Here is a 26,055-nt window from a genome sequence, read left to right as displayed (position 1 = left end):
TGGCTCAATCTACCAACTTATTTTCTTCTATGTGTGAGCCAAGTCCTGCATGTTCTTTAAATGAAGCAATAGCAGAAGATATTTGGTCTCACACTTTTAGTTTATTTTAGCAGTAAGTGGATAAAGCATGCAGAGCTCTGGGTCTAGACCTTTCTGTCCCTGACAAACTATATAGTGTGTCAGTTCAGAAAATCCCACACCTTTCTGTCCCTGACCCAGTCTTTTTATATAATAAAAAACGTCATGCAATCACTGAGGTGGGATTGTCTTCTGATTGGCTGTTGATCTGACTCCATTCTCCGCCTCCTTGCGTTCCCGGATGTCCGACCCCACGTGACCTTGTTTTGCCCGCGAAACGGAGTACCACGTGACCCTGTCTTGCCCTTCCACGCCTCCAGAGCATGAAACAGAGCATCACGTGACCTCCCTGCATGCCTCCGGTGTGTGAAACAGAGCATCACGTGACCTCCCTGCATGCCTCCGGCGCGTGAAACCGAGCATTGCGTGACCTTGTTTTGCGCGCGCGCATAATGGAGCATCCCCAAAGGTTTCCGAATGCCAAGTTTATTTACACTCGCAGCCAGCCATATATTTATAAATAAGTCATATAATTACATTGTATGCAGTCAGCTGCCAGAGGAAGTTGGTACAATTACAACATTTAAAAGGCATCTGGATGGGTATATGAATATGAAGGGTTTGGAGGGATATGGGCCGGGTGCTGGCAGCTGGGACTAGATTGGGTTGGGATATCTGGTTGGCATGGACGAGTTGGACCGAAGGGTCTGTTTCCGTGCTGTACATCTCTCTGACTCTATGTTGCCAGGCACCCAGTTTCAGTACTAGCCTTGGCTCCTTGTGCAAACTGCACTCAGACATGCTCCCCACCTCTGCACTGGTTTTGTTATGGCACAGGGTAAACTAATTTAAAACCAGCAACACAGAAAAGGTTTATCCCATGCAGTAATCTGTGGAAAAATGATAAGCCAAGAACGAGGTAAAGTAAAGATTAACAACTTTATTTCTTCAAATATAGCAGAGAGTGATTAACTAAAAACTATTTACAACTCCTTCTTCTAACCTATCTTCTATAATACTAGTCTGATAGAACTCCTGATTAAGATTTACAAAACAAAACTTCTTTTCTCAAAACCAGGCAGCCTTCGGTTCTTTTCTGTATTCCTGTCTTTTGTTCTTCTTGGGGATACTGCTTCACAGGTTACTTAATGATGAATGGACCTTTAAGAGAGCTATTTTTCAGGCAGTCTTTTTACATGCTGGTGGCTTGGCAATTCTCTTTCCAACTGTTCAATTTTCCCTGGTTTTATACCTCCAGAGCATCGGACGGTGTCATTGGCTTTTAAGATTGTCAATGTACTCAATTCGAACTGGATTGGAATTTGATATTTTCAGGATTTAATTTAAACTGATTGGTTGATTCAAATGTTTTTGTCTCCAGGCAAACAGCTACTTCCGTTCGACCAAATGTTACTTTTTGTTTTCAGAACACTTGGTGATGTCTGGTAGTTCTACTGGCTGATAACTTTCTTAAAGGTACAGTACACCCACATCTTCAAAACAGTTTCCTCTGGGTGCTCTAGTTTCCTTCCACAGTCCAAACATGTACAGCTTAGCTGGATTAGTGATGGTAAATTGCCCTGTAATATTCAGACTAGGTGGGTTAACTATGGTAAATATGTGGATATGGGGATTAGGGTGGGGTCTATATCCGGGTTGGATACGCTTTGACGAGTTGTTGCAGGCAAATGGACCAAATGACCTCTATCTGCACTGGAGAAATTCTATGTACTGTAAATGAAAGTGAGACTTTTTAGACCATTGTCAGTCTCTGACACTCTCAAGCAGTTTGGATAATTTCCACAACTTTTATTCGATGGCCCGGTTTGATTGTAAGCTATTTTCTGGATTGGTCAGTTTCTGGTCTGAATGTGTACTTTGAATATGAAAGTTTTTTCATTCAGTGTCCAATAATCTCTGTGTATCTGTTTAAATGTGTACCTTTTCATGTTTGATTTTCCTTTGGACCACTTGAAAACAAAGTATTTATTCAGTCATTTTGTCTGAGATGTGTTCTGTTTTCTCCTTTTGGAAACAAATTAAATTGCAATATTTGTTTCAATCTGGCACTTGGCCTGCTATTTAGTTCCTCCAGTTTGGACAAAAAGAATTGATACATGAATTACATATAGTCAGTGAGTCAGATAGCAAGTTTAAACCATGGTGAGGTAATTGAATGAATAATTAGTCTGAATTTTTATTTTTTCCCTACTTAAGTGGAATACATTGTGAACAAGCAATAGGTTCAGTATTTTCTAATAAACAAGTAGAATTTACTTCTTGACCAAGGTGATACCATGTATTTTAATTCTATAGGAAGTTGACTTGTACACTGGGACTGACATATCTCACTGTCACCCTGTCCTGGATAACTTGTTTAATGAAATGCTCGTTCTCCCACCTGTGACATCTTTGGGGTCATGACTTTTCTATTTTTACCTATAGACCTATTAACCTGACAGTATTTCTGTATGTTGCAAGTAATTTTGTACCCACTGTGTATTGGCACCATCTCACTCTTTGTTCTGTCCAGAAATTATCAGTTTCCTTCAAGTCCTTCATGACATGAATAAGCACAATAACTGGTGCAGTCTGCAACTGTTTGTTCTTTTGCGAGTGCAGAACTCACCTTGTTTCTTCCATTTACTTGTAAGGTTTGTGTGCTTAGAAATTACTATTTACCTGTCAGTCTGTGCTATTCAATGGGACTATGGATTTGGCTTATTGTCCTTCAAAACTCTGCTCAGATGTGACAGACTGTGAACAGATTAGAGCCATGCTGTCTAGTGAAAAACTTGGAAACGAAAATTTAAACTTTACTACGCAGGCTGTTGTGTACATGCACTGATTTTATGTAGAAAAAACATTTTTGAAAGAAACAGGATATAGGAAGGATGCCCACACTTGATTGATCCTGCTTCAATCTTCCTGCATTGTGTTACTGAGCAGTTTAAATGCTTGCTGTGAAGTGGACAGCCAGTTAGCAAAGGAGAGAGTTTTCAGTTCATGTTTCCTGAAGTGAATGGGAAAGACCTTATTTTCTTTGACTGTTTGTGTCTGTAAGATTCACAGGCAAGTGAAACCACAACACATTGTCACAGAAAGGTTCTGTGCTGTTCTTCAGAGTCAACTCCGATAGTGCAGAGTCTAACTGGGAGTAATGATATCAAGGTGTGGCCTTCAGTGTCATACAGTTATACAGCACAGAAACAGATCCTTTGGTCCAAGTTGTTCGTGCTGAGCAGAGATCCTAATCTGACCTAGTCCCATTTAAGTTAAAAATTTCAACACCAGGTCATTCTACGACAGGTTTACGTGGAAGCACAAGCTTTCAGAGCGATGAAGGAGCAGTGCACTGAAAGCTAGTGCTTCCAAATAAACCTCCTGTACAATAAAATGGTGTTGTGTGATTCTTAACTTTGTCCACCCCAGTCCAACGCTGGTACCTCCACATCATGGCTAGTCCCATTTGGCAAATATCCCTCTAAACTGTTCCTATTCTTACACGTATCCAGGTGCCTATAAAATGCTGTAGTTGTACCCATCACCTCCACTTCCTCTGGTAGCTCATTCCATGCAAGCACCATCCTCTGTGATAAAGTAACCCCTCAGGTCCTTTTTGAATCTTTTTTCCACAATTTAAACTGTGCCCCCTATTTTTGCATGCACCCACATTCAGAAAAAGACCTTCACTATCACCCTATCATGCCCCTCATGATTTTTTCAATCAGTACAAAGGCCACACCTCATTCTCCGACAGTCCAGGCAATAAAGCAACAACCTGTTCAGCCTCTCCCTATAACTCAAAGGACTGAGAAGTGTCGGGTGGAATTTAAATCAGATAAATGTAAGGTGCTGCATTTTGAGAAAGCAAATCTTAGCAGGACTTATACACTTCATGGTAAGGTCCTAGGGAGTGTTGTTGAACAAAGAGACCTTGGAATGCAGGTTCATATCTCCTTGAAAGTGGATTCGCAGGTAGATAGGATAGTGAAGAAGGCGTTTGGTATGCTTTCTTTTATTGGTCAGAGTACTGAGTACAGGAGTTGGGAGGTCATGTTGTGGCTGTACTGGACGTTGGTTAGACCACTGTTGGAATACTGCGTGCAGTTCTGGTCTCTGCATTCTGATGTTGTGAAACTTGAAAGGGTTCAGAAAAGATTTACAAGGATGTTTCCAGGTTTGGAGGATTTGAGCTATAGGGAGAGGCTGAACAGGCTGGGGCTGTTTTCCCTGGAGCGTCGGAGGCTGAGGGGTGACCTTACAGGGGTTTACAAAATTATGAGGGGCATGGATAGGGTAAATAGGCAAAGTCTTTTCCCTGGGGTTGGGGAGTCCAGAACTAGAGGGCATAGTTTTAGGGTGAGAGGGGAAAGATATGAGAGACCTAAGGGGCGACCTTAGGTGGGTGGCACGGTGGCACAGTGGCTAGCACTGTTGCCTCACAGCGCCAGAGACCCGGGTTCAATTCCCACCTCAGGCGACTGACTGTGTGGAGTTTGCACGTTCTCCCAGTGTCTGCGTGGGTTTCCTCCGGGTGCTCCGGTTTCCTCCCACAACCAAAGACGTGCAGGTCAGGTGAATTGGCCATGCTAAATGGCCCATAGTGTTAGGTATGGGGTAAATGTAGGGTTATGGGTGGGTTGCGCTTCGGCGGGTCGGTGTGGACTTGTTGGGCAGAAGGACCTGTTTCCATACTGTAATGTTATCTAATCTAAATTTTCACACAGAGGGTGGTACGGGTATGGAATGAGCTGCCAGAGGAATTGGTGGAGGCTGGCACGATTGCAACATTTAAGAGGCATCAGGATGGGTTTATGAATAGGAAGGGTTTGGAGGGATATGGGCCGGGTGCTGGCAGGTGGGAAGAGATTGGGTTGGGATATCTTGTCAGCATGGACTGGTTGGAACAAAGGGTCTGTTTCCATGCTGTACATCTCTATGACTCTATAATTCAAATCCTCCAATCCTGGCAATGAAACATACTGATGAGAGTAGTGCAGTTGATGTGGTTTACACGGACTTCTGTAAGGCCTTTGTCAGAGCATAACCTCCGACTGGGGATGAAAGACTCGGCAGGCAGGCAGGATTCAAGCAAGTGGACGGTGTTTATTCAACCAGAACCTGGTTAGCGCAGGCAGAGGGCCAAAGGATTGTCCTCGGAGACTGGCCTCAGAACAGAGGTCCATGACACACTCTGATTTTACAATAAAAAGCAATATTTTTTTGTTATCAGAAAATTTATAATCATAAACTTGATTACAATGATCTTACCTTGCATACCCTATTCAATGAGACACCTAATCAATGGTGGGCATTTCTTTGGAAAATCCCAGGATCCCCGACCTCTCAGTTTCACGGAAACTAATCTCAAGGTCTTGCGATCTTTCTATTCATTCACATTCCAAAGTTATTTGCGATACACCTTCAGGTTTCTCTCAGGCTAGCTTGTCTCTCAGGACAGCTTGAATGTTGTTATTCATTGTATTCCATTTTATCAAGTTCAATTGCTCCTCTGATATAATTAGGGCAGTGGGAAACATATGAAGAAAAATCAAAGGACAGTTTGTTTTGACTTACTTGCCATCGACTTGTAATTTTAATTTTTGTTATACAAAGTTAGCTACAAAGTGTAAATTTATTTGCCCCAATTGTTAGCACTCTGATTAATAGGCTGTGAGCAATCTATTTTGTACTGGCAGAAGAGAAAGCATTACTTAAAGCTAGCTAACCTTCACTTCCAGGTTTAAATGCTTCTTTTCCTCTTTATGCTTTGGTATTATGCACCTTTTTTTATGCTGAAAACTACGGTGATGATGGTAAGACTCTTTACGAGAACCTTTTCCTTAATTCAAGAAACTGAGTACAAAAGATAACTTAAGCTGTTGCACCCTCGGCTGTTTTAGGGCATTAATGGGCTGTTACTAGCACCTGGTGATTGTTCATTAACTGGGACAATTACCCTTTCATTTCATGTGGCTGGAATTACTCATTTATCAGACCTTTGGTCTGCTTGTCAGAACTGTTTTGAATGGGAACTGGCTGGGTCCTTGGAGTGACTTGTTCAATGGTATCATTCTGCCTGAGTGAGTCGGCTGTATGCCTTAGTTTCTGCCTGCCATTCTGTTTCACAGCCTGCTGCTTAATTTTACTTTCCACTTCTCAGCCAGTTTGTGTTAACAGACATGAGCCACTCACTTCTGGCCAGATACAGGCCACCCCAATAGCCTTTGACAAGGCCAAAGTCCCATTATAAAAGACTGGTCCAAGCTTGGGTCTTGGAGTCTTAAGTGCACTGGAGCTGAAATTAGCTTGCAGACAGGGTGAAAACTATTATGCATTTGTGACTGGAAGCCTGTGACCAGCAGTGAACCACAGGGATCAGTGCTGGGACCCTTGCTGCTTGTTAAGTACATATTAACAATTGGATGTGAATATAGAAAATATAATCAGTAAGCCTGAAAATGAATTTTTCGTGTGGAAGTATTAAATATTTCAGTACAATCTTGGTGTGCAAAGGACCTGTTTCTGTGTTGTATTGTTCTTTGTTCTATGACATGAAAATTGGTGGCATTATTGACAGTGAGGGGGATGGTCTCAGGCTACAGTATGAGTACATTGGGCAGAGCAATGGCAGATAGAATTTAAATCCTGATAAATGTGAGGTAATGCATTTTGGGAGTTCTAATAAGGGAAAGAATTACACAATGAAGGATTGGTCCCGAGGGAGTACTGAGGAACAAAGGGACCTTGGTGTACAAGTCTATAGATCTCAGAAGGTGTCAGCATAGGCAGACAGGCAGCTGAAGGCGGCATACAGAATGTTTTCTGGAGCTGTGGAATATAAGAGCAAGGAAGTCTTATTCCAACTTTATAAAACAGATCAAATACTGTGTGCAGTTCTGATTGCCACACAATTAGAAGGATGGGATTGGCTGGAGAGGATGCAGTGGGTTGGAAAGTCTCCATTAAAAGGGGAGACCGTTTGAGCTGGGTTTGCTTTCCTTGGAGCAGAGGAGGTTGAGGGAGGATCTGACTGAGATATACTAAATTGTGAATGATGCAGATGGAGTAGATTGTGAGAATCCTTCTCCCCTTGGCAGACGTGTCTGAGACCAGAGGGCAAAAGTTGAAGTTGTGGGGAAAGCAGTTTAGAGAATATCTGAGAAAAATAGTTTGATGTTGATGGTGGGTAAAGTTTGGATTGTGCTGCCTGAGAGTGTGATGGAATACTCTCTCAGAATTTAAGCAGCATCTGGATATGCCCTTAAGAAACCAGGGCATAGTCAGCTGTGGGCCAAGTGCAGATAAATAGGATGAATGCAATTTGGTGTTTGTTGGACATCATGGACATGTTGGGCTGAAGGATCTGTTTCTATGCTGCATGACTCTATATCGCTATAACATCCTTGTAAATCTTTTCTACAGCATCTAAAGTTTAACATCATCCTTCCTGGAGAAGGGTGATGAACGTTGTACGCAATCTCAAGTGGCATCACTAATATCCTGTACAGCCACCAGATGACATCCCAACTCCTACACTCAATGTTCTGACCATGAAGAAAAGCATGCCAAATGCTTTCTACACTGCCCTGCCTACCTACAACTCTACTTTCAAGAAAATATGCAGCTGCACCCCTCAGTATCTTTGTTCAGCAACACTTGCCAAGGCCCCACCATTAAGTGTATAAGTCCTGCCCTGGTTTGCCTGAATCAAAATCTAACACCTCACATGTATCTAAATGAAACTGAATCTGTCACTTGTTGGCCCACCCGACAAAGGTCATAATTAATATTTGTTTTTCAGTGCACTTGAAGATTGTTGAAGTAAAGGTAGGTGTTAATTACCCTGCACTGTATTGTGATGGTGCTCACCATGATTGGGGCACTTGTGTGGCTCTACAGAGGGCAGGAGGAAGCAGTGATTTTCTCTCATGCTGTGGTGCAAATTGGAACAGCCAAACTAAACTTTTTGAAGAATGAAACTTTTGAATTCTTCTTGTAAAAAGAAAAATGAGCAGCTTTAGTAATCTACGTTATCTTGTGGGGAGTTACCAAGACATAGTCACACCTCAGGTACTAGAAAAATGGCCAATGGGTTACAGTCAGGGGACTGAAGGGGAAGGAGCCCCTGTGGCCATTCCCCTTAATAACAAATATACTGTTTTGGGTACTATTGATGGGCGGAGGGAGAAAACTTACCAGCAGTAAGCCACAGGGTACAGGTCTCTGGCAAAGAGTCTGTCCCTGTTACTTGGTGGGGGAGGGGGGGGTAGAGAGGAATTGGGTTCGTTATTGGGTTCTCCATAATTAGAGTGGAGTTGTGGACAGTGCTGAAGGATGTTACAGGTTACACAGGTACATAGATAAGCTGCAGAGTTGGGCTGAGAGGTGGCAAATGGAGTTTAGTGTGGAAAAGTGTGAGATAATTCACTTTGGAAGGAGTACTAGTCTAATGGTAAGGTTCTTGGTAGTGTAGATGAGCAGAGAGATCTCAGTGTACATGTACATTGATCCCAGGTTGATGGGGTTGTTCAGAAGGCATACGGTAGTTAGCTTTTATTGGGAGAGGGATTGAGGTTTGGAACCATGAGGTCATGGTGCAGCTCTATAAAATTCTGGTGTGGCCGCATTTGGAAAATTGCATCCAGTTCTAGTCCCCACATCACAGTAAGGATGTGGAAGCTTTGGAAAGGGTTCATAGGTGATTTACTGGGCTGTTGTTTAGTCTGGAGGGAATGTCTTATGAGGAAAGACTGAGGGACTTCAGACTCCATTAGAGAGAAGAAGGTTGAGAGGTGACTTAATAAGAGACACTTAAAATAATCAGAGGGTTAGAAAGTGTGTGTTGTGAGAGCCTTATTCCTCTGATGGTGTTGGCTAGCACCAGTGGACATCGCTTTAAATTGAGGGACAATAAATATAAGACAGATGTCAGAGGTAGTTTCTTTACTCAGTGGTCGGGGCATGAAAAGTTCTGCCTGCAACTGTAGTAGACTCGCCAACTTTAAGGGTGTTTGAATGGTCATTGGATAAACATATGGATGAAAATGCAATAGTATACTGCACTGTCATGTTCTATGTTCTATTATCTCTCTAAATCTTTCCTACTCCATTGTTTCAAATTATGATTATGTGATCACATTGAGTACTTGAGAAAATGGGATTGAGTTTTTGTGTGTCTTATATCAGACTTCATAGAAATGCAGGGCTATTTGTAGAAAATGAAAGTTACTTTGAAACAATGGGGTAGGAAAGATTTAGTGAGATAATAGAACATAGAACATGACAGTGCAGTATACTATTGCATTTTCATCCATATGTTTATCCAATGACCATTTAAATGCCCTTAAAGTTGGCGAGTCTACAACAGTTGCCTTTTTGATGAAGATAGAGGCATAAAAAAAATCTGTTCCTGCAAGTTGGAGAAATGGAGAATGATGTTATGATAAAGGTGGGAGTGGCAGCTCCTCTGCCACCATGATACATTTATGGAAATGGAATGCTGTCTGAGTGGGAGTAGAATTGTTAACTGGATGTCTCTGACTGCTGCAGACCACAATGACTCCATGAGAGAGTGATATTCATCTTGATTGTATCATTTTCTGTTGCCTGAAGTATATATGGAACTCCATAACTGTTAGTCCTGCTCTGCAGTTATGGTGTTTGTATTTTGAACTAATTCTGAATTACGTCAGTTGCTTTGTGTGTGTGTTTATGTGTCTGTGTGTGCCTGCAGTATTTATTCTATATTGTCAGGAATAAAACAGAAATTCCTCGAGAAACGCAGTTCTGAATAACAGTTACTGATCCCAAAACATTAACTCTGCTTTCTCTCCACACATGCTGAGTTCTTTTTCAGCAACTGCTCCTTTTGTTTCCAGCCTGGAGCATCTGCAGATTTAATTGTCAGGTTTTGGCACAGAATGGGTGTTTGGAATTCACATTATTTAATTGTCATGTGACTGTATGTGACAACTATTCATTAAAGGGTTAACTCTGTCCTGCCCAATCACTAATAAATTAATAACACTATTTCATCCTATAAATTGGTGACTTTTGTCTGGTTTCCTTCTATCTCTGTATTTAACATCTATGTTATATATGGTTTTTGAAATTATGCTACAGTCGGATTTTCTTTTCCATCTTGACTTTAACTCCAAAAAGTCACATTAAATGTAAATTTAATGCCTTCTTGGGCATATATTTCAGATAAGAATTCAGTCTAAACCTCTTGAAAAATGGTGTAAATGTCAATGGGCTTGACAATATTAGGTAAGAACTTCCAAAAGCTGATTAGTGGCAGATGTTCACAGGTAAAGTGATGGCTGGAAAATGGGAAACCTTCACAATGAGATAACGAGAGTCCAGTGACAGTCTGTTCCTATTAGGGTGAACGGCAAGTCTGGAAAGTGTAGGGAATGCTGGATGATGGAGAAATTATGGTTTTGGTCCAGAGAAAGAAGGAAACGTATGTCAGGTATAGACAGCAGAGATCGAGTGAATCCTTAGAAGAGGAAAAGGCAGTAGGAGTATACTCGAGAGGGAAATCAGGAGGGCAAAAAGGGGGCATGAGTTAGCTTTGGTAAATACGGTTGAGGAGAATCCCTAGGGATTTTAAGAATACATTTAAGGACAAAAGGGTAACTAGGGAGAGATTAGGGTCCCTCAAAGGTCAGCAAGAAGGCCTTTGTGTCGAGCCACAGAAGATGGGGGAGACACTCAATGAGTATTTTGTATCACTGTTTAATGTGGAGAAGGACATGGAGGTTACAGAATGTGGGGAAATAGATGGTGTCATCTTGAAAGATGTCCATATTACACACAAAAGTAGTCCTGGATGTCTTGAAACGCATAAAAGTGGATAAATCCACAGACCCTGATCAGGCGTACTCTAGAACTCTGTGGGAGGTTACGGAAGTGATTGCTGTGTCCCTTGCTGAGATATTTTTATTATAGATAGTTACAGGTGAGGCGCTGGAAGACTAGAGTTTGGCTAACGTGGTGGTGCTACTATTTAAGAAAGGTGGTAAGGAAAAGTCAGGGACCTTTAGGCTGGTAAGCCTGCCATTGGTGTTGGGCAAGATGTTGGAGGGAATCCTGAGGGACAGAATTTACACGTATTTTGAAAGGCAAGGATTGATTCGGGACAATGAACATAGTTTTGTGCATGAGAAACCATGACTCTCAAACTCCACTGAATTTTTGGAAGTAGGAACGAAGAGGATTTCCCTATGGGAGACTGGTAAGCAAGGTTAGAACTCATGGAATACAGAATAACTAGCCATTTGGATACAGAACTGGCTCAAAAGGTAGAAGACAGAAAGCAGTAGTAGAGGGTTGTTTTTAAGACTCGAGGCATGGGACCAGTGGAGTGCCACAAGGATCGGTGCTGGGTCCACTACTTTTCTTCATTTACATAAATGATTTGGATGTGAGCAATGGAGGTAAGACATCAAAATTGGAAGTGTAGTGGACAGCGAAAAAGGTTACCTCAGATTACAAACAGGATCTTGATCAGATGGGTCAATGGCCTGAAGAGTGACAGATGAAAATTAATTCAGATAAATGCAATGTGCTGCATTTTGGGAAAGCAAATCTTAGCAGGATTTATACACTTAATGGTAAGGTCCGAGGGAGTGTTATTGAACAAAGAGACTTCGGCGTGCACGTCCATATTTCCTTGAAAGTAAAGTCACAGGTAGATGGGATATTGAAGACGGCGTTCCATATGCTTTCCTTTATTGGTCAGAGTATTGAGTACATGTTGCAGCTGTACAGGACATTGGTTAGACCGCTATTGGAATATTGTATACAATTCTGGTCTCCTTCTTATCAGAAGGATGTTGTGAAACTTGAAAGGGTTCAGAAAGGATTTGCATGGATGTTCCCAGGGTTGGAGGATTTGAGCTATAGGGACACGTTGAATAGGCAGGGGCTGTTTTCCCTGGAGCATCGGAGACTGACGGGTGCCCTTACAATGGTTTATAAAATTATGAGGAGCATGGATAGGATAAATTGACAAGTTTTATGTTCCCTGGGATGGGGGAGTCCAGAACGAGAAGGCATAGGTTTAGGGTGAGATGGAAAAGTTATATGAGAGACCTAAGTGGCAAGATTTTCACACAGAGGGTGGTACATGTATGGAATTAACTGACAGAGGAAGTGGTGGAGGCCAGTAAAATTGCAACTTTTAAAAAAGCTTCTGAATGCGGATATGAATAGGAAGGGTTTGGAGGGATATGGGCCGCTGCTAGCAGGTGGGACTAGATTGGGTTGGGATATCTGGTTGGCTTGGACGAGTTGGACTGAAGGGTCTGTTTCTGTGCTGTACATCTCTTTGACTCGAAGATGGATGAGTGAAGAGTAGTGTATGTGTTTGATATGGACTTCAGTAAGATGTTTGACAAGTTTCTTCATTGTAGACTTGTTAGCAAGGGTACTTTACATGAAAATCAGGAAGAACTAGCAATTTGGACACAGAATTGACTTGAACGTGGAAAACAGAGGGTGGTTGTGGAGGGCTACCTTTCAGACTGGAGACCTGTGATCAGTAGTGTGCCACCAGGATCAGTGCTGGGTTCACTGCTTTTCCTTATTTTTATAAATGATTTGAATGTGAACATAAAACATTTGCAGATGACGCCAAAATTAGCAGTGTAGTGGACAGCAAAGAAGGTTCCCTCGGATTACAATAGGATCATGATCAGATGGGCCACTGGGCTGACCAGTGGCAGATGGAGTTTAATTCAGATAAATTTGAGGTGCTTCATTTTGGAAAGGCACATCAAGGCAGGGGTTATACACTTAATGCTAAGGTCCTGGGGAGTAATGCTAAACAAAGAGACCATGGAGTGCATGTTCATAGTTCCTTGAAAGTGGAGTCGCCGGTCAATAGGATAATGTTGCAGCTGTATAGCTAATTGGTTCAGACGCTTTGGAATATTGTGTGCAATTCTGGTCTCCTTCCTATTGGAAGGATGTTGTGAAACTTGAAACATTCAGAAAAGATTCGTAAGATTGTTACCAGGGTTGGAGTGTTTGAGCAAAAGGGAGAGGCTGAAGAGGCTAAACCTGTTTTCCCTGGAGTGTTGGAGGCTGGGAGGTGACCTTATAGAGGTTTATAAAATCAGGAGGGTCACTGTAATTGTAAAAAAAATGTAATTCCTCTGTGATATTTAACTCTTGATTTGAAAATTTCTCGCTGGAAATGAATCAATGTGTGGCTAATTCAATCTCCTCTATAACAATGGAAAGGATGATCTTCAGTCTGACAGCAGTAACATACCTGCTGTTTTCTCGAAGGAACTGATCACACTTGGCTTTGTACTGAGCACATATTACAGTGTCTTGGTCCTTCAAGTAATTGTCTGGAGGAAGACAGAAGAGACATCGTTTGGAAATCAACATTAAGTCAATCTAATAATTTAATAATAATTAGGCTGGTTTTTTTTCTTCAAGACAGCAATTCCAACAGGACCACAGGCTGATCCTCTTCTTGGCCTGAGCTGCTCTTTGGTGATTATATTAAAAAAAAGTACCAATTCACTGATAACCATATATTTACCAACACCTCTACAAATGGTTAATCTGGCATCTGGATATTAAAGTTTGTCTGGATATGAAAGCTTCCTTATCTATCCATACCTGTCAGTTCCTGCTCAGTAAATGTGTGAAGACAATTATCAAGATGTACCTGTTAAATGCTGCTCTGTGAATATCTGAGTGTAGTTTATCAAATTGTAATTATCTATCTGTATAATCTGTGCAAATATGTGAGTGAATGCAGTATTCAATCTGTCCCGGTCACACTCTGGTAAATATATTTACATTTTCTCATCACAGTATCCACATAAAGGAAACTGCCAGGGACTGGTTGATAAATACATTTCATACATTTTAAATAAATAGGATCAGTCCCTAGTGTTTCTCTGATGTGGATATGCAAGTTTAGTTATCAATATACATATACCTGTCAGTTTCTGCCCTGCAAATGTGCGTGTTTGCTTTGCCAATCTGTCCCTAACAGTTTCTGCTGTGTGCCTGAGAGTGTAGTTATCAACCTGAACCTGTCAGTTTCAGTTTTGAGAATGCGAGTTTCGATATTAGTCTCTACCTGTCAGTTTCTGCTATATGAATATTAAATGCAGTCATCAATTTGTACCTAACAGTTTATTCTGTGAGAATGTAGATATTGATCTCTACCTGTAAGTTTAAGCTATATCAGTATGGGAGAGTAATTATCAAACAATATCTGTCAGCTTTTGCTATTTGACACCAGAGTGTCATTGTAAATCTGTTTCTACTATGTCAATATGACAGTGTAGATACCAATCTGTCCCTGTCAGATTCTTCCCTGTCAATATGTGAATACAGTTATTGAGCAGTACCCATCAGCTTCTGCTCAGTGAATGTGGGTATATTAATCAAACTGTAGCTGTCAGCTTCAGTGATGTGAATGTGGGAATAGAGTTATCATTCTCTACCTGTCATTTTCTTCTTTGTCAAAGTGAGTGTAACTGTCAATCTGCATCTTTCAGACTCTGCTGTGTGAATACATAAATATAGATGTCAATCTGTAGCTGTCAGTTTCTGCTTGGTGAATATGTTTGTGTAATAGCCAATCTTTCCAATTTCTACTATGTGAATGTGTGAACTGAGTTTTCACCTGTCACTATCCGTTTCTGCTTTGTGAATGTGAGAGTTTAATTATCACTCTTTCCCTGTCAGGCTCTGTAATATCAGTGTTTTGAGTGTATTTACTCATCGTTTCCTGTCAGTTTGTGTGACTGTAGTTATCAACTGGTACCTCTTAGATTCTGCTATGTGAATATGAGTGTAGTTATCCGTTTCATTTGATCTGATTTATTATTCTCACACGCACTGACATACAATGAAAAGTATTGTTTTGTGTACTTAACAGGCAAATAATACCAGACAAAATGCATCAGGATAATAGAACAGAATCTGTAATACAGTATTAAAGCAGCAAAGAGAGAGAGATTAACATTAAAATTTGAGCGAGATTAGAGTGGTGCTGGAAAAGCACAGCAGGTCAGGCAGCATCCGAGGAGCAGGAAACAAAATCGACATTTCAGGCAAAAGCCTTTCATCAGGAATGCCCGAAACATCAATTTTCCTGGTCCTCGGATGCTGCCTGACCGGCTGTGCTTTTCCAGCACCACCCTCATCTTGACTTTAAGCTCCAGCATCTGCAGTACCCACTTTCGCCTTAAAATTTGAGCAGTACATTCAAAAGTCTGATAACAGCAGAGAAGCTGTTCTTGAGTTAATTGGGGTGGCGTATTCAAACTTCTGTATTTTCTGGTGGTAGCTAGGAAAATATTAGTTTATATACAAAAGATAGGGTGGGTGGAAGTGTGCCGAGAAAAAGACAGATGGAGATAGAATCCAAAGAAAGAGAAGAACACGAGGACAGACAAATGAGTGGATAACTGTCAGACTAAGAGGGTGGATAGCTATTTAATAAGGTCTGTTAGTGGCTCACAATTGGTGGTGTACAGCAGCAGACTGTGTTAACAAGGGGTGTGGGGTTTTGGGTAATGACATGGAGAGCTCAAGTCCTAAAGTTGTAGAACACAATACTGAGTCCAGAAGGCTGTCGAGTTCCCAAGCAGCAAATAAGGTGCTGTTCTTCAAGCGTGTACTGAGCTTCACTAGAGCACTGCAGCAAGCCTGAGACCGAGATGTTGGCCAGGGTACAGGGTGGTGTGTTGAAGTGACATGCAACAGGAAGCTCAGGGTCTTTTTGTCTGGATAGAATGTAGGCGTTCTGAAAAGTGGACACCCATTCTGCGTTCAGTTTCTCTAACATAGAGGAGACCACATTGTGTGCATTTTCCTTGCCACTGTCAGTTCTGAGGACCAGTCACTGGCCCTGAAATGCTGCCAGACCTGTGAATTTTCCACCAATTTTTGTTTTGTAATCAATCTCTCGCTGGGAGTTTCTTCTCTGTGAATATAGTTATCAAAGTGTACACATCAACTTATGTGATTTGAAATTGGGAGCATAATCAATCTATTCCTGTCAGTTTCTGCTTTGTGAATATGAGTGTAGTTATCAAACTTTCTCTGAAATTTACTGCCACCTGCATGTGAGTTATTTACCAACCTGTCCCTGTCAGATTCTGCTCTGTGCATCTGAGAGTGCAGTTAATAAACTGTATCTATCAGCTTCTTATTTATAAATATGCAAATTCATTTATCATCCTGTACCTGTCAGGTTTTGCTGTGCAAATCTGTTAGTCTAGTTATTAACCTGTACCTGTCATGTGTGTGTGCATGATTATTGTTCTCTCCCTTTCAGTTTCTGCAATGTGAATATGTGAGAGCAGATATCAATCGATGTCTGTCAGTTTTGGTTGTGTCCATACGAGAGTTTAGGACTTGATGTATAAATGTCAATTTCTGCTGTGTCCATGTGTGAATTTAGGAATTGATCTATACATGCCAGTTTCTGCTGTGTCAATGAGAGTGAAGTTCTCAATGAGTTCCAGTCACTTTCAACTCTTATATCAAATTTGCTCAATTCTCTGGCAACCAATAATACGAATCTATTGTTGATTACCAGAAAAATTCATCTGATTCACTAATGTGCTTGAAGGAAAGAAACTGCCATCCTTACCTTGTCTGGCCTACATGTGACTGCAGACACACATCAATGTGGTTGACTCCAAAGTACTGCATGGGTAGTTAGGGATGGGCAACAAATGTTGGCCTAGCCACAGATGCCCCCATCCCATGACTGAATTAGAAAAAAACAAGTTCTCTGTGACTGTGATTCAATCTGTGATAGCAGTTCTTAGGGTGTTGTGATTGTGCCTTAAACTCTTAGGCATTTTGTGATTTATGACTCAATCACAGAATTGGTACAGCCATTCAGCGTGTTGTGTCTGTGCTGGGACATTCTATTCTTCATCTGTTCTCCATACTAGTTTCCAATAACTGTTTGGGATTCTGAACTTCATCCACTCACTATCAGTGTCTCGGTGTAAATGGCAATTTGAGATTAGTTCTGCAGTTATCAGCCTTTGAATACCTATAGTACCAGTTTTGCTCTGTGTGCAGTGACAAGTCGAATATTTGGATGCTATTCTCTTTCTATGTTCAATTGTGTTTTTTCAGTCAGGGTGTAGGATAAACCAGTCCAATGTTCGCTAAATCTGGTGATTGAGGGATTAATGTTGGTTCAATACTTATGTTTGAATCAGTTTTGATTTTACATTTTGTGTATGCACTAGTCTTTGGCAGTTGCTGCTGGGCACCGCAATAAAGTGACATCTAAAACTAACATCTTCTGAAGCATTTAATAATTTGGTCAATTTATGACTGTCCATATCTGGAAGTAGTTGTGGGCCTAAATTGCATTTTTCTCCCTTTTAACCATTAACTGGCTGCATGTGAGTGAGTTTTCTGTTGTTCTGCCAATCTGTATCACTTTGAAGAGTGGTACTGGTCTATATCACACTGACATTGTCTGGATGTCTCCTTGTGTTTCCAGTCCTGCATGTCATGATCTGATCCACTTTGAGATGGGTTTAAAGTCTTATCAATCAGTGTTTCACACATTTAAAAACTGTGGAAATGCTTCTGCATTACTCAGGCCCTCAACTAGAATGGGAGTGTGGATAAAGTGTATTTTCATCAACACCGGGCTGAGAGACAGGCAGACAGAGACAGATGTGTATGCACATGTGTGAATGAGCTTGAAGCATCCTCTCTGGAAGCATCCTCTGGAGATCAGGCTTGACCAAGAAGTTCACCTGGAATTTACATTGTTTGATTATTCTCTTTATCCAGGACAACTATTTATCAAAAGAATAAATTTGTCCTGGTCAGTTACTCAATGTCCAACTTTGCTTCTATATCTGCACTCAATATCAACTTCATATATACTTGTTATAACAATATAACAGCATGATTGATTATTGATTATAACTTTTAAAATGCCTTTTCTACATATGGATTTAATGCAGCTCAAATGTATATTTATTACAAGCATACAGTCTAACCTGCTTTTAATCTTATGAATGATAATTGGCTTTGAATAATGGAATTTACTGTCACTGAGGTGGTATGCATTCAGAACAGGGTGAAATATGGATTTATATATCATCTGTTGTGTTTAACTCTTGGATTGAATGTGTACTTCCTGGAAATGGAGCTCAATGTGCGTCTGACTTAATCCACTCAGACAGTGGAAAGGACATTCTCCACTCTGTCAGTGGTAACATACCTGTTGATTGTGAGAAACAGCTGGTCGCTCTCGGATTGGTCCATCAAATATTTGCCTGGAAAAAGACAAAAGAGAGAGCTCCTGTACATCACTAGCAGCTGAGTAGGAAGACATTAAATAATCAATGCAATATTGAGGTCATGATCATTATAATTCTTTGTTTTTGAACAAGGTCAGGTGAACAGAGCAGATCCTGGTTCCACTCGAACCCAGAGCACCTTCCAGTCTTTTTCTATTTTTGAAATTCAAAAACATTTTACTAAGATAAAAATAAACTAACCAAAATATGCACAGCTCCACAAATGTAATGATTACGCAGTTCAATATCCAACTCCCAATACACCACCTGTTGAAAGACGAACACTGGGCCCGATTTCACATACTTTGAGACGTTCCCGGTGCCTGCTATATTTACCCTTCACAGGATTATTACACTTGTTTCTACTGTCCGTTATTTCAATGTCTATTTGCAACAAATAGCGGGAAACAGAAGCCAAACAATGAATTTCCATCAGTGTTTAGGGGATTATAAACCCCAAGAATGTCCCACAGCAGCTTCTTCCCACTCTGCCTACCTCAGCAGGCCCACACACAGCCCGAGAAAGGCCTCTCTCTTCCCCCCAGCCCGCTCACTCCAAGTTCCGGGACCAGTTCCTGCTCCGCTCGGCCTCTTACAAACAGCCACCGGTTCTCCCTGAACTCACCCCGAATCAATCCCGGTCTCGGAGCCCCCTCTGTTTCCCAGGCTCCCATCCCGATGTGCTGCTGGAAGGAGCCTGCTGTTCCCTCGCTTCCCTGGGCGCTGATCTCTCCATTGCGGTCTGTTTCAAACAAACCTCTTGCACTCACTGAGTCAATGCTCCTCAATGGCAGCGCTGGGGGAGGGCCTCACGCATGCGCTCCTCTCGTCAGGACCAATCTGCATTGGGGGAGGGGCAGCATCGCGCATGTGCCGGTTTTCCCGATGACTCAGAAACAAACATCAATTGGTCATTTCCCCAATTCCCTTTTCTCCCAGTTTGACCACAGCAACTGGGACTGTGGGGGAAAGGGCAGAGGTTTCAAGCTGGGAATTGCCCCTTTATGAAACTCCAATAGTGCTCATTCCCGGGCCATGTTAATAACTCCTCCCTCTCCCCTTCACTGTTTTGATCACACAGCATTGCCCTTTGATGTGAAGGGCAGTGCTTGTCACTGGCCACTCGGGTGATATCCTATCTTCCTGGTGGTGGAAATTGAATAAAGATTCGTATACCTTGTGTCTCTCACTGTGTCTCACACCGACGCACACACACCATGGGTGCTGGGGAAAAAATAAGCACTACCGCGGTTAGGCGGTAGTGTGGGGGTTAATAGCAAAAAAAAAGAAAAAAATAATCTGGCTATTTCACACAGCATTGCCCTCTGAGAAGGGCAGTGCTTGTCACTGGCCACTCGGGTGTTTTCCCTTTAAAAAAGAAGAAAAAATAATAACTCCTCCCTCCGGCTCTCTCACAATCTGATCAGGGAGCGGGGAAGCTGGCGGCCACTCGGCCCATCCTCTGTGCTCCCCCATTCAATAACATCACGTCTGATCGAATGTTAACTGTGATATTTAATCCTGCTGACCCCTCATCCAGAAATATTAACTTCTTGCCCAAAGTAACATACAGAGAGATGGAATAAGTGAAGGCAGAAAATAACTGATGGAGAGAGTCTTGCGTCACAGTGTCAGACCTTATTTCTGGGTCAGGAGGCCCATGCAAAAGTCAGACCAGGTGTGCAATAACATCTCTGGGACTCGATTTAGTTTGTAGTGGATGACAGATTTTAGTGTCAAGTATGCCGCAGAAAGAAAATTGTGATGCATTGTATGCCACAACGAGAGACCCCAGCTGTTTTTATTTTTTCACTCCTGGAACGTGGATGTCGCTGGCTGAGCCTAGCATTTATTCTCCATCGCTTTGAGAAGGCGGTGGTGAGCCACCTTCTGGAACCGCTGTTGTGCATGTACTGCCCACAATGCCATGAACACGGAGTTCCATGGTCTTGATCCAGTGACAGTGAAAGAAAACGGTCTTATTTCCAAGTCAGGATCGTGAGTGTCTTTGGACGAGAGCTTGTCTCGGAGATGTTCCCTAAAGCGCTCTGCTGGGAGGCGTCCAGTCTCCCCAATGTGACCATATAGTTACAGCTGGTGGGAACACCAAGGGAGATTTCATCCGGAATAAACATTCCCCGACCTAATATATAATGTAATAATTGCATAACATTCATGGCAATGTACTAATCGGTGCCGCAGAAAGCCGTGTCTTCCAACTAACTCCCCTCCCGGCTCGGCTAGATTCAAAATATATTGAAGAACAACAGAATTGACTTCGTGCGGAGGGAACAAATTAATGTCGTGCTCTCAGGTCCCCTATCGCTTCCCGCTCCCTCTGGATGGTTTCGTGGCTCTGAAAAGAGCCGTTGTGCTTTTCTCTGTCTCGGGGTGAATGTGCCGGGAGGCCAAGCTCCGTTTAGGCGCGCTCCCCGTGGATCCGGCGGGCCAGCTGGATGTCTTTGGGCATGATGGTGACCCGCTTGGCGTGGATGGCACACAGGTTGGTGTCCTCAAACTGTCCCACCACGTAAGCCTCGCTGGCCTCCTGTGTTTGCAGAGAAAATTTTCTGACAAGTATAATTTGATAAAGACACTCAAATATTCATAGGGCAGAATGTATTGATCCCAACACTATCTCACCAAGCAGAAACTGTCAGGGAAATATTGATAAATACACTCACATATTCACATTGCAGCGACTGACAGGAAGCATTGCTTCCGAATTTCTCATATTTACACAGTGGAATTGGTCAGGGATAGACTGACAATTTCACACACACATTCAGCCAGAAAAACTGACAGATATGGATTAGTAACTACATTTACAGATTCTGACAGGGACAGATTAAACTAAACTCTCGAAAAAACCCAAAGCAGAATCTGATAGGTAGAATGATAAATGCATCTACACATTCACAAAGCCAAAAACTGACAGTTACTCATTGATAATTAAACACTGATTCAGAGAACAGAAACTAATGAGGAAAGATTGATCAATTTACTTTCACGTTGCAAACACTGACAGCAATAGATTAATAAATACATCCACAGACACAGAGCAGAAACTGTTAGGTAAAGATTGATAACTGCACGCCTGTATGCATATAGCAGAAAGTGACGTGGACAGATTGATAACTATAGTCACACATTCTCATTGCAGCATCTGACAGCAATACATTGATTGACAATCTCTTGTTCACATGACAGAATTGACAGAGATTGAAAATGACAGTCACATTCACACAGCAAAATCTGACAGGTACAGTTTGATAACAGCACTCTCACATGCACACTGACTGAAACTGGCAGGTATATGTTGATAACTGCATTCACCTATTAACAAACCAGAACCAGATAGGTACAGGTTATTACTGATGCTCTCAGATTAACAGAACAGAAACTAACAGGGACAGGCTGCTCAATAAACTCACACATTGTAGAGAGTGACAAATATGTATTTATAACTGTATTTTGACATTTACAAGTAGAGATGGATAACTCCATTCAAATATTCATACAGGAAGAATGGACAGGTCCAAATTGATAGCTATATTGACATATCTATGAAACAGAGACTGGCAGGAACAAATTGAAAACTAAATTCAGATTGCAGAAATAGGCAGTGCTCTCAGCTGCAGGGTTATGGGCTGTTAGCAGGAACATGGGATTAAATGGCCATCTGGTGTGCAATGTCATTTCAATGGATCTATAGTTCTATATCAATCTGTCACTGTGAGTCACTACTATTTGAATACATAAGTAATTTAAGCAAGGCTTAGAAGGACAGAATGTGAGATTGTGGTTGTTATTCACAAAGTAGGAATTGACATGAATACTTCAATAACTAAACTCATATTCACAGCCCCACTTGCATTGGATAGTCCCATTCATGGAGCTGTACAGTTATTGGTTCGTTTCTGGACCTAAGTCAATTGGTATTGAATTAACAAAAAGAAAAATCACCAGACATGGAGCAAGAGTAGAATCAGACATGTTGTTCTGTTTGAATTCCTGGCTTTAAATACAATATCCTCATGATTATTAACAGAATGTTGCGTTGTTCAGTTAAAGATGGTCAAACTTGGCTGATGGTGATTCCCAGGAGATTTCACTTCTGTCTTCCTCCAGGCAAATACTTGAAGGATCAAGACAATGTAATTTTCCCTCGCCATGAAGCCAAGTGTATCCAGCTGCTTTTAACAAACAGCAGGTATGTTACTGCTGTCAAAGCGAAGAACATTCTTTCCACTGTCGGAGTGAATTGAGTCAGCGACACATTGAGCTCAGTTTGAGAGAGATGTTCAAACAATTGAGAAGATATCAGTTTGTTTCTTTCTCACAGTTCACAATGCACATATGTCCAGTTTGAACAAATTCACCATTCACAGCTCATTGATATTTGCACAATTTTGAAACTGGAAAGTCGGAATTCTAGTCCAAAATATGCACTCATGAACTGAAACAGATCTGCCTACAATCATCCTCATAACAAGTATCACATAACAAATCTCACCCTCACAGAGAATATTAGTGGCTGCCAGAGAGATACATCCCTTTACCAAATAGAAACTGACAGGCATGCATTGATACCTTTGTTCACTCGTTCATTTTGCAGAAACAAGCAAAAACGCATTGATGACGACACATATTAACAGGGCAGTTACACATACACATACACACCCCTTCTGCAGGCACTGTCATGGATAGATTCATAACACTCAGATGTTCACATGACAGAAAGTGACACACTCTCTTATTTTCATTGCACGTACCAACAGGAATGGGTTGACAACTACACTTTCATATTCAGATATCAGAAAGTAACCCGCACAGATGAATAACTGTGCTCAAATGTTCACCTATCAGAAGATGGCATTACAGATCAATAACCAAAATCAACTGCTGTCAGGTAGAGTGAAGGTGAGACTGAAAGTGACACTTTCATTGCCAAAGATAAAAGAAAACCTCTCAGGCACTTTAGGATAGCTAAAATTACATTCAGATGTCGGAAACTGAGACGGACAGATAGGCAAGTACACTCACACTTTTACACAATAGTAACTGTCCTAGAAAGATTAATAAGTGCACTCCCATATTCACAATGCAGAAACTGACAGGTACAAGTTGATAACACTCCCATTTCACAGAACATGAACTGACAGGTACAGTTTGATAACTAAACTCACATTCACACAGCAGAAACTGAGAGGGTAGATTTATAACAATAGTCATACACTTGAATTGCAATAACTGACAGGGACACATTAATGACAACATTTGTATGTTCGTGTGACAAGAATGGACAGGTACAGGTCGATAAATGAATTTTCATATCCACAATGCAGGAAATGAGAGATTGAGACTGTGGCTTTAACGGGTTTTTGTCTTTTTGTTCTTGAAGAGCAAATTTAAGGCAGAGTCACCGAGCCACGAGAGCAACAGTTTGAGGCCTATCGGGCATCTTTCCAGAAAGCTGAAGACTCATCAATAGAAATACTTCATGTTTCAGAAGGACACCTTGAGTTTATTGTTTTTGGAGAAATTTAAGTACAAAAATTACAGACTGTTTAGATGAAGCTTACTATCGCAGCCATTCAATTTGCAAATTACATACATGGCAGGGCGAGGGAACCTAATTGCCAAGGTGTTGTTGTGACTTTGATGAAAAAAGATGGAAGCGTTACATAGCAGGAAAATGTGGAGTGTCGTAGTGAGTGTTTGCATGCTTAGAGTCAATGAAGTGTGTACGTATTGTTTACAAATAATGTAAGGCTAAGGATTTTTTTATAATTGGGCCATCTCTGTATATTGATCAGTTCTTTTTAAGAGGGGTGGAAGGTTTGATGATATTGTGGCTTGAAGATATTTATTTTGTTCTTTCTTTCTTGCTGAAGAGAGGTTTTATGGCAGAAGTGTCAAGAAGTCTGCACTAGAGTAAACAGTTTGAGGCTTCTTTTAAAGTTGGAACAGAAGCAGCCTGGATGGATGTGACCAAGCTCTCACAGAATGACATTTTTAGTTTTGGCTTTCAGCAAAACTGTTGGTGTCTTGGAGACAGGAAAGCTAGTTTTTTCCTCTCAGTTACAGTCAGAAGCTGCAGATTCTCTTTCTGCTACTGGAGTCGGATGTGAGACTATATACTTTATTGAATTTATCTTTTGCCAAGGATGTTTATGGGATATTACTGTATTGGAACAGTTAATTAGGAAGTGATACTGTACCCATTATTCTGTTAAGTATTCCAGTAGAGTTAAGTTATTCCAATTTCTTCTTTATTGCTTTGTATATTAACTACTATGGACAGGACAAAATGCACTTTTTAAAGCCATACAATCATTCTAACTAATGGCTGCCCTCATATTCACGTAATAGAAACAGACTGGTACAGATAGATAACTGCATTGCCATATGCACACCAGAGAAACATTCAGGAACAGATTAAGCCAAAATTAGATATTCATAAAGCAGAAGCTGACAGGTACAGATTGATAACCAAAGTCTCATATTCACAAACCAGAAAATGTCAGGTCAAGATTGATGACTATGTTTACAACACAGAACCTGACAAGGTGAGACTGATAAAAGCATTCACACAGACTTGTAGCAGACACTGATAGGGATAGACTGTTCATTGCACAGACATATTTCCTGAGCAGAAACTGACAGGTACTGATTGGTAATGCCAGTCAAACATTCACATAACAGAAATGAACATAAAGACATGGATTGCAAAACCCCCATTTACATAGCAGAAATTGTCAGGGACCAATTAGTAAATACACTCTCACATTCAAAGAGCAAACACTGACAGGGACAGATTGACAACTACAATTACACATTCTCACAGCAGAGACCTAAAGGATAGACTGATAATTACACAAACATAATGACTGTGGAAGAACAGACAGGTACAGATTGATGACTAGACTGCCATATTCGCACTTCACAACCTGTGTGGAAAAGCTTAACTAAATTGAGATACTCACAAAACAGAAGCTGACAGGTACATGTTGATAACCACACTGACATATTCCCAACAGAGAAATGGACGAGGTAATTCTGATCAAAGCACTCCCACATTCACATAGCAGAGACTGATATTGGAACACTGAAAATTACACAGACAAATTCATTGAGTAGAAAGAAACGGGTACAGATTGATAAAGCCAATCAAACAGTCTCATAGTAAAGACTGATAGGCACTGCAATGGTAAATACCCTTACACATTCTCACATCAGACATTCTGGGATTGGGATTGTGATAGTTACACTAACATAATCACTGTGGAAGAATGGACAGGTACAGACTGATGACTACACTCACACATTCAGATGGCAGAAATTGACAGGGACAGATTGTGAGAGAGTAATAATTATTCACCTCCCGAAAGCTCACATAGGCTGATCAAAAACCGCACTCCCGTTTTACACAGCCAATAACGAGAGGTAAACTAACCCTTAACCAACCTGAAATTCTGAACAACACTATCTCACAGTGTAAACAGGGAATCAAAGTGATAAAACAAATAACACGAAATAGTCACAATTAAAATTCATACAAGTACAATGTTCAAAATAATCTTTAAATAACAGTGACCAGTTCAGAGTGGGTACAAATGACTTGTGACCAAATAAAGTT

At 41.2% G+C, this 26,055-nt stretch overlaps 1 protein-coding gene across 3 annotated transcripts in view; it reads right to left on the bottom strand.

The window, feature by feature from the left end:
* Window positions 1-13,472: 13,472 nt before the first annotated feature.
* LOC122545874 (uncharacterized) overlaps window positions 13,473-26,055 on the bottom strand; it is a 229,790-nt gene continuing 217,207 nt past the window's right edge. The window contains exons 1-3 of one of the 3 annotated variants that reach the window (XR_015755022.1): window positions 19,039-19,393; window positions 18,335-18,389; window positions 13,473-16,051 (exon numbers count right to left, since the gene is read on the bottom strand). Coding sequence is in view for 1 of the 3 variants with exons in the window: in XM_087984520.1 (XP_087840646.1) it covers window positions 15,907-16,051 (145 nt within the window). In the remaining 2 variants the exon portion in view is untranslated. Of the gene's footprint in view, window positions 16,052-18,334; window positions 18,390-19,038; window positions 19,394-26,055 lie in introns of those variants that run through there. The other 2 variants (XR_015755018.1, XM_087984520.1) reach the window with 2 other exon arrangements.

This window comes from Chiloscyllium plagiosum, unplaced genomic scaffold (genome assembly GCF_037043375.1).
Source record: "Chiloscyllium plagiosum isolate Xiang-an unplaced genomic scaffold, Cpla_swu_hap1 HiC_scaffold_49, whole genome shotgun sequence".
NCBI lineage: Eukaryota > Metazoa > Chordata > Chondrichthyes > Orectolobiformes > Hemiscylliidae > Chiloscyllium > Chiloscyllium plagiosum.
This window is presented reverse-complemented; position numbering and strand designations above follow the sequence as displayed.